Source organism: Amblyomma americanum, chromosome 2 (assembly GCF_052857255.1).
Source record: "Amblyomma americanum isolate KBUSLIRL-KWMA chromosome 2, ASM5285725v1, whole genome shotgun sequence".
Taxonomy (NCBI): Eukaryota; Metazoa; Arthropoda; class Arachnida; order Ixodida; family Ixodidae; genus Amblyomma; species Amblyomma americanum.
The window spans coordinates 217,742,311-217,756,998 of record NC_135498.1 but is presented as its reverse complement, the minus strand read 5'-3'; the positions used below and the strand labels follow the sequence as shown (position 1 = coordinate 217,756,998).

Sequence of the window (14,688 nt, the reverse complement as noted above, 5' to 3'; positions counted from 1 at the left end):
CTGCTCCCTTCCTCCCAGCTCTTTTAAATAAACCCCCGCCTTACATATATATTGACTTCTAAGCAGGATATGCTATTTGCAACATTCGCTGCGTGGGCATTCCTGCTGCCCTAACGGCTGTGAGCAATTATCCTATGTTAATTGGCACTGAGTTGTGTACATGACTAGCTCAGTCATCACTAATCACTGAAATAAAAGATGGATAAAAATTCACTATTGGACTTAGGTTTACTGCGGCGTTAGTTTACATCTACCGACGGTTTGGTACGTACTTGGACATACATGCAGAGATACGTTCGGAACAAATTGTTGTTAAAAAACCTCGCTGAAACGTTCCCGAGTAAGCTTCTCGTCAGAGAAATTTTTAAAACATTGCGTGGAAAGCGTATGTTTAAAGAAGATTTTAAAACATTTGTGAGTAAACCTCTTTTAATTGTCAGATGTTTTTAAAACGTTTGTAGATAAACCTCCATTGCTGAGATGTTTTTAAACGTTTGGAGTTGTTTGAAGACGTTTTATAGAAGTTATGTGTTCCGTGAAGCGTGTACGTAGGACCAATTGTCTAATAGCCTTGCCGTCGTCACGAAATTGTAGCCAACTACCTGCCGCCGACAGCAACGACCACCAAAATTCCGAAACACGTGAAGAATTTTCAAGCAGCAAATCGCAATGAAGTTTTGCCATGCACCTGCTCCAGGAAATCGTTGTTTCGGACAAAAACAAAATCATATCTATACACACAGACAACTTACAAATTAGCGCTGAAATACTGACCATGCACCTCGACTTGAACGCTCAGGTTTTCATTACGACGCCTCGAACAGTCACTCGCCTCCGCCATGTGTAGGTCGAAGAAGAAGAGAAGGTATGTCACTAGTTATTTAATGAAATGATGCGAGTTATTTGCTGAAATGTTGCGGTTTATGAGGGTTTAACGTCCCAAAGTTACTCAGGCTATGAGGGACGCCGTAGTGAAGGGCTCCGGAAATTTCGACCACCTGGGGTTCTTTAAAGGAGCATGGACACCTAAATTTTGGGTGCATGTTTTCTTCTTTGTAATGTAATGACGCCGCCGCAGTGGCTCAGTGGTTATGGCGCTCGGTTGCTGACCCGAAAGACGCGGGTTCGATCCCGGCCGCCGCGGTTGAATTTCGATGGAGGCGAAGGACCGGTTGACCACTTATCAGGACATCACCCTAAATTACCAACTTGACTGATGCCTTTACCCACCGGCCGACAGGTCCTTATCCGGGAATCATACACGAAATCTCCTGGCGCCAGCTTCAAACACACGCCTTCCCAAATCCTGCAGTTCTCTCCCATATCTACCCCACCCTCTACTCTCCCAACTGCAGATTCTGCGGTGGGCACATCACCCTATCCCACATGATGTGGGCCTGCCCTATCACCCCCTTCCGCTTATCACTACCGAGGAGCAGTGGGAGACCACGCTCCACAGCTCGGAGCCGGGCCTTCAGGTTTTGCTTGTCCAACAGGCTGACTAGGTCGCATAAGCTCTTGGCCATCTGGCGGGTTTGACAAGCTGCATCATGAGGGGCTCAGCTCTTTCCACTCAAGTAACAAAGTGAATTGTCCGTCTATAGTGCTAGCACTTTTTCTGTGAAAAAAAAAAAAAATGACTGAACTGTGGTCACAGAAATCAACTTTTAAAACTGATTTTTGCAGAAATGCAATGCAGCCATACAGCTGTCAAAATTGGTCAAAATGATCATGACGGACAGGGTCTTAACAGTAGTTCTTAACAAAACTGCCACCCTCAAACTCCAAAGCTGCCAAAGTTGGAGATTAAGCAGCCTTACATTTTACAAAGGGAAGGCACATGTGGCCCAATAACACGAGCAGTACATACATCAACGAGCCAAAGTTCCAAATTAGAGTGCTGGGCCAGCTGGAACAAAAGAGTAGAGCTGGCATTGCTGGCGTTACGGTGTGTACTGCTTTAGATTCTGTGCTTTCTATTCCTGTTTGCCAAGATAACCTATTGTATGAACGTGATAAAGCAATAAAAGGAATGCAGCCGCTTAAGATGGTGTACAGGAAAGGTGCTTCAGTTTTTTTTTAGTTGTGCTGTCGGAGAAAAAGAGGCAACATCACGAGAGTCCACAATCGACATTTATTTTTGTACCCCAAACAGATCAACTGCGACATGACGTGATATACATGCGGTTTTAAACTCCACCACAGTATGTGCGCTGGTCTTCTTCGCTAGCTTCCACTCATCACTTCACAGGGCGCCACAATCTTTGTCTGCGGCTGAAAGACACATAAAATGCAGGAAGCAAGCAAAAGGTATCAGTGCGCAGAAGGTGAATTAAGAAAACATATTATGAGTGCCATTTCATGGCGTTCTGCAAAGTTGTGCAGCTCTGAAGTGCAAGACGGTGAAGTGCAAGCAGATATGTCAAACAGTTGGCTATATTGAAAACACAGATTATTCCTTGAAAGTACTGTGTAAAAGCATACGAAAGTAGTGTAGTCTATTGAACTCAAATTTCACTGGTCATTCGAGATGTTGAACTGTGTGCCACATCCCTGCAAGTGGTGCTTCTTTTAATGGCGCTCTTCGAACACTTTTGGTGCGTAGAGACGTGTAGGATGTGCGGCCTTGGGAATCTGCTGCCAGAGAATCCGCTGTGAAACCCTGTTATGAGGTGGCCGTGGTGTGTACACGAGGGTGGTCTTCGATCTCTCATACACTCATTTTTCCACACCACATCGCTTTCATGCAGTGAAGCCAACCTAACTAACTAAACCATTGTGGCAGCACTTGCCTGGCATGCTCCACTTGCTTCACTGCCGAGGGCATCTCGGAAACCAACTGTACGTTAATAAGCAATTATTCTATTTATAGTATACAGGTAAGAAGATCATACATCTTATAACAGACACTGTCTAGCTCCAAAGAACCATCCGCTCTGGCTTCAATGCGAAGAATCCAGCAACACCTAGTGACTGATGCACTGCCAGCCCGTCGGATGGTGGCACATCGCTGCAAGAGCCACACCATTAGTGTGGGTGCAATATATTCTTGCTTGTAGATTATGATTTATGTACTGCCATGTTTTATTTATCGAACTGTGGATATATCCAACTACTTTGCAAACCTTTTCGAGCTCGATATATCCGAGTTCGACTGTAGTAGAATCTCAATGATACCAATCTCATAGGGTCGTGAAAAATAGTTGTGCCATCCATAATTCCTATCATGCAAAACGAACAAAATCCGCATGCAGAAGCACGAAAATGCATTGAGACAGATCTGTTTGCGGCTGACGGGATTCATTCACAGCCACACGCCACTGCTCACTGCCAGCAGTGCGTGCCGCGCGACTGACGATCGCGACGCAGCAATGTGTGCACCATGCTTGGTGCTCGAGGGTGCGGACGTGGCTCACATGTTTGTATCTGTAGTGGCACGAAAGAGTGTTTGGAAAATCCAGAATTCTCCCCATTGTACTTAATGCACTTCAGCTGCAAAATTTTACCACTTCGTATCATCCAAAAATTTGTATCAGTCATAATCCCATCACTGAGATTCAACTGTACCTGGCAGCTAGCTCAAGGGAAGGCTTGTCAATCAAAGTGCAAATTTGCCAAGGGCACAAGAGCTCATCCATTTGTGTCCCCATGTTATCCGCAGCAACAGCTCGTTCGAGGGACATTGAGCATGCCACTTTGAGGAGAAATTGCAGTTGAGGCAGCGGATAGATACTCTACGCAACCAATATTGACCACATATCCTCCTATGACCTGGCAATGAAAAATTTGTCTAATACTGTTTGTTTATTGTTTTTTTTAGAGTGATTAATGTCCCAAACCAACTCAGGCTATGAGGGACACCATAGTGGAGGGCTCCGGGTAATTTCGACCACCTGGGGTTCTTTGATGTGCAATGACATCACACAATACACCGGCCTCTAGCATTTCACCTCCATAAAAATGCGACCACCACGGCTGGGATTGAAGCCGCGTCTTTTGGGTCAGCAGCTGAGTGCCAAAACCACTGAGCCTCCGCGGCAGCAATCTGTCTAATACATTAGGACAGCAGAATCACAGGCGCAGCAGCTGTGGAAGGAGGTTTTAGTCCAGTAGAAAGCCAGTTCGTGGCAGCAATTATACTCCATCTCACAATTCATTTTCAGCACTGTGAATGCTGTGGCATTCTGAGCCTATCAGAATGGCACGCACAGCATAAATGTGTTCCTCCAATCCCACCATCCTGTGACTGGAGGCTAATTCACTGCACCAGCACCACTGTCCATTGCTGCTCGTAGGAAACTGAGCTGAATTGCCATATGCTCTGGCAAGGAATGGTAGCACACCACTTCGACCTCCACAGTGCTGTGATCACGTCCAGTGAATGAAATGCTTGCTGTACATCATCCCCCCCCCCCCCAAAAAAAGAGAGAGATATACTGCAGTAATAACTTTAAATGTACAGTATTTACTCCTGTAATGAACCCACACTCCACTTCTGTCGCTTAAAATTTAGTTCTTGTTAAGCGTTCGCTTTTCTTAGCGTGTTCCTCAGTTACGTGCAGTCAACAGCGCAGACCTTGACAGCGCGCCAAGATGCTGCGCGATAACATCACGGCGTGTGGTGCACTCAGAAAATTTGACAGAGCACCAACAAGCTGTGCACCCAGCTGCGTGAGTGCATCCTCAGAGAGTTGGGGAGCTCTCAAGCATCAGAGAGGAGTGCAGCAGTCTAAACCAGAATGCTATAAAACATCTTCTACACTGAACTGCTATGGAGGAAGCAGGACCTTCAGACCTCCACACGATTTAATGAGCTCGAGATCGGGAGCGAGAATGCTGCTATGGTTGGCTGTCACTGGGTCTCTTCAATTTACTGTGTTCGGGCAGCCCGCTGGCTGCCAGAAAATTCACCCCTGACAGGAAGGTGCATCGTGGTCACATGCAATGGCGGCCATCGGAACCAGCCAGCCGGCAATCACGACGGCAAGGCCAGCTACGGATCATAGAGGGAAGATGCTCTCTATTGCTTCGCATTCTGCTGCGTCTCATTGCTACGCATTGTACGGCAGAAATAGCCGCCTTAGTAACGAAAAAAATGACATGAAGTTATTGAGTGCAGCCACAGACTGCGCAACAAACAGTTGATCTCACTTGCACCCACATACATCAGCAACGACGACAATGACGATGCGAGCGTGTGCCTTCGGTGCATCAATTGTGTGCTGTGTAAGCTTCGAGAAATCCTCAAAAGCATGCGACGAGCAATCAATCTAGCATCTTTCAGTCGACACCACACTGGTGGTAAAAACTGCTTGTGTGTTGCTCATCAAATGACACGCTGTACTCTCGGATTATCGTGTGTTTGTTTACTATGCAGTAAGTATGACTGCAGACGATTGACCTCGCATGGTAATTGACTCTGCAGTGGTCGTTGCGATTTTTATGTTCGTGAACTACTTCCTGTGGACTGTAAGCAGAAAAGAATTGCAACCATTCCACTACTATAATCTGTCACCCTCTGGCTATTGCTGCCGGCAAGGAATGCACGCATACTCTCGACAAAAGTGCATATCAGCTGCATGGTTGAATGTTCATCAAGAGCAAGCGGGTGTACTGTACAGATTTAGCTGCACATCGCACCTGTATGCTACAGCTTTACCGTAGAGAGCGAGTACTCGGATGAAAGGCACTACAATTCGGCCTTGCGTGTCGGCGCATCACGTACCACGTGGGCTTGCATGATGATCCGCGCTGGGTAATTTTCCTTTTTAAGTAGTCAAATGTGACGTGATATATGCAGACGATACTTCTCAGACATTTTAAGCATTTGTGGCAGAAGACTGATCATCAAGCTTTATGGCAGTCGGCATGACAAGATGTGCGGCCACATATCCGCCTTTCCACTGCGCAGAAAGCAATCAAGACCACGCTCGCAAATGGATGGACGGACGGACGGACGGACGGATGGATGGATGGATGGACGGACGGACGTGTCTGAGGGCATACTCGGAGCTGGAATTTGCGGCTGCTCTCGTGAAAGGCCTTGAACACCATCGCAATATCAGCTGAGCGCATGAATTAGCAGCCGAAATATCATAATATGAAGCAAGTATTTGTGCTTGCAAGGTGATACAGTGAGCGCGCGCGCGCGCGCGCGCGCACGCACGCACGCACGCACGCACGCACGCACGCACGCACGCGCGCACGCACGCACACACACACACACACACACACACACACACACACACACACACACACACACACACACAAAACAGATAAACAGCGAGAACTGTTGCAAAAGGCGTCATTGGAGGCGACACAGACGGTGTGCTTTGTGCTTTAGTCGAAACGAGCACCTGCATCGCGCTAGAGATCGAACAAAATGCACGAAGAACTGCGGTCCTTCTAGTCCATATAGAAATGGCTGCGCGCACTGCCCGCTTCCATATCATCTCTCCATTGTCTACTGGTTGCCCAAACCAGCCCGAGTGCCACCAGCACAAAAAAGTGCTGGCGAGTCTCGCTGTCCTCGGGAAGCGCAAAACTGCCCAGCCAGAGAAAAGGGAACGTGTTCTAGGCAGCCACCGGAAGTGCGCGGAGCAGCCCTAAAAAAACGAGTGCCTGGCTCCGTGCTCTGGCAACCCGCAGGCAGCCAGAGGTGGATAATGGAAGAGGCCCACCGTCGACTATCACAAAATCATTAGACTGTGCCGTGATACAGCATTTAGCTTTCGCAGCTAACGATGCTAAGCACTGGAAACGCCAACATGCTTGACAGCGCTCTTTTGTTGATGACGGAAGAACGAACAGACGGGCGGGTGCGCGGGCGGCCATACATTAAATTTCGGCTCTTGCAGAACAATATGTTTAGTTCAGTTCAGAATAACTTTATTGTTTCAACCGGCCTCCCTACCTGTGTAATGAACCGTCTCCTCAATCAATATAAACTTAAAAAAGTGCTTTAATTATGCTTTAATTATTTAATAACACTGTTCAAGCATTTCAGGAACTATTAGTTGTCTTCCAACAGCCCTGGCTGGACGAGAGAGCCGTAGGTTCCACACTGCTCTAGACAACTTGTGATGAAGCATAGGACCTGCCCTGTTATCTAGTGAGTATAGTCTTGGCTTCTGTCCCCTTGAGGAGCTCTCGAAGAGGTGGCAGTTAGTATGACCACACGTTACACAGGCAATCAAAAAATGTCATCTGAACAACATGCACCAAAGCACTCCCACGCCAAACGTCAGAGACATTGCGCTTGACTATCTTCGATTTGTGTAAAAAAATTCATCGAAGCTTATCGCAACGTGTGTAATCCAAGACTAAAATATTTTCGCCGGCAAAAACTTATTCATAAGGTGAACGTTCAGAAAAGGTGTGAAACCAGGCACTGCTCAATAACTGATAAAAAGATCCAAATTTTTAGAAAACACTCCACAAATTATTTAATGGCATTTGCACAGATTCTGGCTTTCATATGATTCAGATCATGTATTTGTGGAGGGCATGATTATTTTTTTAGAATTCAAATAAATTGTAAAAATTATACTATTTTGACATTTTTGTTAAATATCAATTTCTTCCCGGAAATTAAGAAATGGCCATTTTGCTTCCCTATATGTCTGTCACCTTTAAAAAAATGTTATAGCTGATGAAACTGAATATGTTGAAGTGAAATAAAACACTGAAATTGCAGAAAAGTGCATTTTGGCTAATACCGAATAAACGCGTGTAAGGGCAGCACTTTTTTTTCCAGATTTGAGGGCCAATTTTCTGGGTGCGGCCCATACACGCGATGTGCGAAAAAAATTTTTTTTTTAGGTCGAAACACATTAATCAGGGAATGAGCGCCATTTATTCTATGTTCAATCGTCAGTCACGGAGTATTCAGACTTGGAGCTGGTGCTGTGCTCTGGTGCACGATCAGCCCAAAAGAAGTCATGCAGAATTTCTGCTTTCAATGAGTAGCCGCTGTTCCCTGCTTCCGTCACTTAGCAGAGCAGCTCTTCTTCCAGTTAGGGAAACTTGCAAGACTTGCCTCGGAAAGTGCACTTTTTACAGCTTATGATCCTCAATGCATTTTGGTTGCACCATAGTCGGACACACTTCTCGGCCATGTCGAATTTCCTGCCCGCTGCATGCTTGCCGTATTCGGCAGCAAACTCCCAGCCATGTAGCTATTAAGGTGCTTGCCTTATTGTGCTAAAACTGCAACGCTCGACGGCAGCACATGAAAGCGACAACTACGGTGAACTACCATGCTACCACAATTCCTGCGCGTTTGACAGCAACAATGGACACTAAATATACTTGTTAGTGTGTCGAGCGCCAGTGCTCCACCATGTGCGAGCGTGGCGCCGTTTGCAATTAAAGCCCGCCGCGGGCGATAGAGGGCGCTGCTCGTCCGGAGTGTGCTGCAGCAGCAGATGACTCCCTCGCATCGTAAAGCCGCGTGTACGCCCACCCATGATTGCGTCGCTTGTGCATGTCTTTTGTGTTCATCGACGCACAGCGCTGGCTTTTGATGCTACTTTGAGTATTGTCGCCGCAACATGTCCAAGCCAGAGACAGAGCAAGGAGCGAACGTGTTCTGTCCCGATGTGCACGAGTGGCTACTGTTCAAAAAAGCAGCTTATTTCTTTGTTCAGGGTGCCCATCGACGCTACGCAATTGATGGAGTGGGAAAGAGCGATAAGAAGCGAAGACAGAAGGTTGACACCTGTATTTGTGGTATGTGAGAAACATTCTGAGGAGGATTGCATTGAGCGTTCGTTCAAGATCGCTGTGAACGGCATGGTGAGTGAGATCGCTCAAGAAAAACTGCGCTTGAAGCCCGATGCAGTGCCAACATTGTTTGAACTATACAGTCGAACACGGATATATCGAACCCACATATATCGAATTATTGTCTGTATCGAACTCGTCAATTATCCCCTTGAAAATTCTGTGTAAAAGTATAGAAATTCGTACGTTTATATCGAACGATATTTTTATCCGCCATTGGATATATAGAACGCCGCGCGATCTCGGCACTCGCTGCACCCGCGAGCTCCGCGCCTCCCTTGAAAGGCTCGGAAAATGTGAGAGCGAGGGGGAGGGAGGCTCGGACTGTACTCCCGCTGTGCACGCTCTCCGACTTGCGGAACAGCTTTTTTTTTTTCTCTCTCCCAATGTCTCATCCTTCCCCCGCGTAACCAAAAGGCAGCCAGGAACGAAGGCGCCGGCGGCCTCCTCCTTTTGCCTTTTTTTTTCTTGTTGCTTTTTCACGAGTTTTGCTCAGCCAACCACAGCTCGTGCCTTTCGTACGTCGCTGTCGCCATCGCGAGCGCTTTGTTGGCGGAAGCTGCGCACGTGAATTCTTGTGTTTTGTGCGCGTTCTTGTGTTTCGTGTTCAATATTGTTTTGCGTGCGTCTCACGACACGTGTGTGACTGGATCGTGGTGAGCTGACGCGGAAGCAATGGCCGCAGCAAGCACAAGCAGCGTCAAGAAGCGCAAGAACCTGGACTTTGCGACAAAGCTGAAAGCCATTCAGCGTGTTGAGGCAGGCGAGAAAAGTGCGACGGTGGCAGACGACTTCGGGATTCCTCGGAGCACCCTAAGCACCTTGTTAAAAAACAAGGCGGACATAAAGTCGAAAGCGGCGGAGCAACGAACGTCGGGAGCTTGTCGTGTGCGCGCTCCTGCCCACGAGAAAGTTGAAAAGGCTCTCTATGCGTGGTTTTTAGAGGTGCGGGCTAAGAACATTCCGGTGGATGGCCCAATGCTAATGGCTAAAGCCAAATGGTTTGCCGCTGCACTCGGTGATGACAACTTCGCCGACAACACAGGGTGGCTGCAGAGGTTTAAGAACCGCCATAAGATAGTTGGCAAAACCATTTCTGGGGAAAGCGGAGCCGTCATCAGCCAGGATATCCAGCAGTGGATTTCGAAGGAATGGCCGGAAATTTGCGCGAAGTTTTCACCCGCGCAAATCTTCAACGCCGACGAGACCGGGTTGTTTTGGCAGATGCTGCCCAGCAAGACGCTCGACGTCCGGGGCAGCACGTGTCACGGGGGCAAGATGAGCAAAGTCCGCGTGAGCGTTCTGCTCGCTGCCAACATGGATGGCTCTCAAAAGCTCCAGCCCTTTGTGATCGGCAAAGCAAGGGCACCGCGCTGCTTCAAAAACTGTAAGCAGCTCCCCGTTCGCTACGCCTTCAATAAGAAGGCGTGGATGACGCGTCAGCTGTTTACAGAATGGCTGCAAGCGTGGGACGCTGAACTGGGCAAGTCGGGGCGTCACGCTTGCCTTCTCGTCGATAATTGCTCGGCCCATCACACCACCTGCGAGCTCGAAAACATCGCGCTCAAGTTTCTGCCGGCGAACACGACAGCGAAGTTGCAGCCGCTCGACCAGGGCATCATTAAGTCGTTCAAAGTCGGCTACAGGAGGCGACTCATTGATAGGCTTTTGGTGAACCTCCGCATGGGCACCGAGCTTAAGGTTGACCTGCTGGGGGCCATTCAAATGATGACGGGCGCCTGGAGAGACGTGAAGCAGGATACCGTGGCCAACTGCTTCCGGAAGGCAGGCCTCGTGACGGCCAAACTTCCCGAAACCTGCGAAGACGGCGACGGCGACAACGAGCGCATGGACGACGCGTTTCGCGAGTTGTCGTCCCTTTTCCCGGCTGCCGTTCCAGCCGAAGTGTCTGCTGACGATTTTGTGAACGTTGACAGCAATGTTCAGGCTGTTGCGAGCCTCGCCGACGAGGACATTGTAGCTGCAGTCGCAGGGACCCAGGCCGACAGCTCGAGTGGTGACGAAGATCCTGCGGACGAGGGGGCGGCTACACGCTCGTACTCCACCGCTGAAGTGGCGGCCGCGTTCAGCTTGATTCGCCGTTGTTGCGGCGACATGGAAGGAACCGGGCTTTCGCACCTGAACAGCCTCGATAAGATCGAGGTTGGAGTCTTTAATTTCATTTGCAAGGCGAAGAAGCAGACGAACATAAGCGATTTTTTTTCACGCAAATAAAGCATTACGTTGCGTCGTGTGTGCGGAAATAGTTGTCATTCTTGAATGCTCCGATCGGTAGGTCATCGTCCGCCACAGGTAAAGTCTCTGGGCCTGTATTTTTTTATATCGAATTTTTAATATATCGAATTAATTCGCGATCCCCTTCGAGTTCGATATATCCGTGTTCGACTGTATCCCAATCATCTAGAGCCCAAAAAAGCACTCAAGAGGAAGGAAAGGAACCTTTGCACGCAGGATCCGCCCCCAAGAAGATGCAGAGACAAATCCGGGCTGCTGGATGTGATCGACAGCGCAACAGGCGAGATTGAAAGTTCCGCCTGTTCTGAGGATGTGGCCGCATGCAGCAAGCATAACGAAACTGTCGACTCGGTGGAAGAGTTGGTTTCACCCTCGCAAAGTGGCAGCCAGCCTGCACAGCAACCATCAGCTACACCAGCAGAGAGTGGTCACCCATTTAGTGGCATCGTTATCCCGGCTACGTGGATGAAAGTTCCAAATGCGTGTAGTGACAATTTGTCCAATGCGTTCTGCGAAGCCAAAGAGAATGATTTTGGAAACCTGTTCGTTGAAAGAATGGTTACCTTTAGCTAGCCACCGTGTACTTGCGAGGAAGGGAGCACAGCAAGCAGGTGCTCAAAACACATGGTGGAGCAGAATTACTGGTACAGAAGACTTCGGCGATGGTGCTTTGCTGTGGAATAAAGCCAGTGCCAGGCAGAGGAAGATGTTCTCTGCTGCAAGGCGCTTATTAAAAGCAGAACCTGAAGGCTGTGCCCAATGCAAATAGATGTCCAGGATGAAAGAAGAGAAGAGGACCAGCATTGAAAAAAATAAATGCCATAAAATCTGCTGCAACCTGAGAAGAACAAACAAGAAGCTGGCCAGTGTGCAGGCACAGGTGGCTCGAATGAAGGAAGAAAATAAATCAATCACCGAAGAGGCACTGGAAACAAGGATTCAGGCCCTCCCTCAGAAACAGCAACTTGCTGTGAAGAACTGCTTCATTGCTGCTCAATGAAAATCGATCAAAGGAATGACCTACAATGACGAATGGATTGTTGAGTGCATAATGATGTGGATGCAAAGTCCCAAACAGTATGAACACTTGCGTAAAAAAAAAGTAATGATTCTTCCAGGCCGAACCTGCCTTAAGAAATATCTGCAGCACTTCAAGGGTGGTTTCGGACTTAGCCCTAAAGTGTATGCTGCCCTGAGGGAAAAAACAAAGGACATGGATGAATTCGGCCGCCATGGTGGTCTTGTAATAGACGAGCTGAAGTTATCAGAGCACCTTGATATGAAATCTAATTATGAGTTTGACTTGTGTGTCCAGAACACTACTCAAATATAGTGTGTTACTGCTTGAAAGTATTGATTTAATCTGTTGATGTCCAGTTCCAAAGGCACTTTAAGGTTATATTTTCTTCAATCTATGCTTAATCTGAAATGGTGCCTAGGCAAAATTTTCAAATAGTGTAGCGTAAAATAAAGGACTGAATATTTTTGTGACTTTTTCCAATTCAGGTGGCAATGAGGGCTTCGTTGGTCTTGGCGACCAATCGTCAAGTGACCAGAAAGGCATTCTGGCTGATCACAGTATGGTTGTACTCTTCCAGCCATTCACAGGAAGCTGCATTCAATATGCATTCTTTTAGAGCTATAATTTGAAGACTTGCCAACAATATACCCCATATTAATCCTTTTGGCTGTTTTAGGAAACTGGACACAGATACTTGGAGTTTTTGCCTCTAGAGGGAATGTGAAGGCACCCATTCTGGCCAAGTTCATTATAGAAGCCACAATTTTTGCAGAACAAGCCGGCGTATTTGTTGACTCTCTAACGTGCGACGGCGCCAGCTGGAGCATGTGGCGGAACTTCGGTATACAAGGTAAGAGTATCACATAGATTTGTAGCAGGCTAAAAAATAGCCAGGAAAGAATATAGGAAATCGTTACTGCTTTCTACAGTGTTCATTAGTTTTATATTGAGCACTTGCTTGGTGAAGTTGATACTGTACCTTGTATCAAGCATATTGAAGAATGTGTGACATCCATCGATGAATTGTCATTCACCTAAGGACAGTCGTATATAATTAAGAAAATTTAGGAGCGCAAAAACGGTACCTTTGTTTACAAAGATTTATAAACTGCTTGAGATGCCTTTGTTGTTCTGTATCTGCATTCAAGTGGATGTCATTTTCTCTCTGCAAGTTGTTCCACTGTAGAGTGCCTTAAATAATTTGTCTATATATGATTTATTACTAGGATTGCTTAACAATACTTCCTTGGTATATTTTTGCAGTGGTGTTAAAAGCAATTAGCAAAAGAAAACTAATTACCACCCATTTATTTTAGTCTTTGCAGATGGCCACATCAAGAACAGCACACGACATCCTGTGAACGCAACAAGACAGATCTCCTTCGTTTCTGATTTCCCTCATCTTATTAAGAACGTTAGGAATGGGTTTGTTGCAAAGGATTTAACACCACCCGGGCCAGTTCACAGCGGTACAATACAGGACGCCTGGAATGTGGATTGCGACAACGTAATGCTAAAGGTCATGCCTAGCATTACACTTGCACATATAAAGCCTAACTGCTTCGAGAAAATGGAAGTAGAGCTTGCTTTTCAGCGCTTTCGGGGACGAAGTTATTAAGCAGCCCTTTGTGCACAGAACATACGTCACTTCATTGTATAGAACCGTGCAGGCAACTGAGGACTTTATTCAGCAGTTGAACAAACTCATCCGAATTATGACCACAAGAGTCAGCATGACAGCACTGAGGCCTGCCAGTCCAAATGTAATGTTCTTGAAGAAATTTTTACCATACCTGGATCAGTGGGAGACTCATGCAAAGCCAGCTGGAGGGGGCTTTTTGATTGGAAGTACAGCTGCAGGGTACTTCAGGGTACTGACGGTCACAATTAAAAGTACTGGCAGAAATTCTTCAGGTGCCGACCAATCTTTTAAAAATGACGTTTCGGCCCCGGCTTACGGGGGCCTTGTTCACAATGAAAGGAAGACAGGAGTGAAGGTAAGTTATATAGGTTTCATGATATGGCGCAAGCAGCGGGAGTATATCGGGGGTAGATTGCCTTCATTGCGATTAAGCGTGTTTGCCGTCGTCTGAATATAAAAAGATTCTAGGTAAAGCCTTGTCGTCTTGCTCTTTTCTTTTCCGATTATCTTCGTGCCGTCCCAGTCGATGTCATGGCCCTCGGAGATAGCATGATCAGCCAGTGTGTTTGTTGCCACGCACTTGTTCTTGACATCATTGTGGTGCTGCTGCAATCTTTTCCGAAAATCACCTGTTTCACCGATACAGACATGCTCACAATCAGCGCAGGGAACCCTATACACGATGCCCGGGAACTTCTCCTTCTTTAACTTGTCTTTCACTGTAACCATCGCATGTCGATGCTGAAAAGAAAGCGACAGACATGGATACTGTTCGCCGCGACCTGATGTCTTTAGGCGATCCCAGTTCCTTCATACGAAAATCCGAGAATCACCTAGCTCACTCCCCGCCACAGCAACCCCAGCGAGAAAAGAAAACGATTCCAATACCCTACCTTAAAGCTTAACCCGCATGCTCCAATCCTACGAAGTCGACGTCGCACATATACTACCCACGCGGAAGCTCCGACACGCGATGGTTACAGCA

General features: G+C 47.2%; 1 protein-coding gene across 2 annotated transcripts in view; it reads right to left on the bottom strand.

The window, feature by feature from the left end:
* Positions 1 to 14,688, bottom strand: part of gry (trafficking protein particle complex subunit 11 gry) — a 374,318-nt gene that overhangs the window by 19,246 nt on the left and 340,384 nt on the right. Inside the window, exon 30 of one of the 2 annotated variants that reach the window (XM_077655724.1) lies at positions 2,114 to 2,274. The exons of the other annotated variant lie outside the window; for it this stretch is intronic. Coding sequence (XP_077511850.1) covers positions 2,227 to 2,274 — 48 coding nt within the window. The 3' untranslated portion in view covers positions 2,114 to 2,226. Of the gene's footprint in view, positions 1 to 2,113; positions 2,275 to 14,688 lie in introns of those variants that run through there. 2 annotated transcript variants of the gene reach the window in all.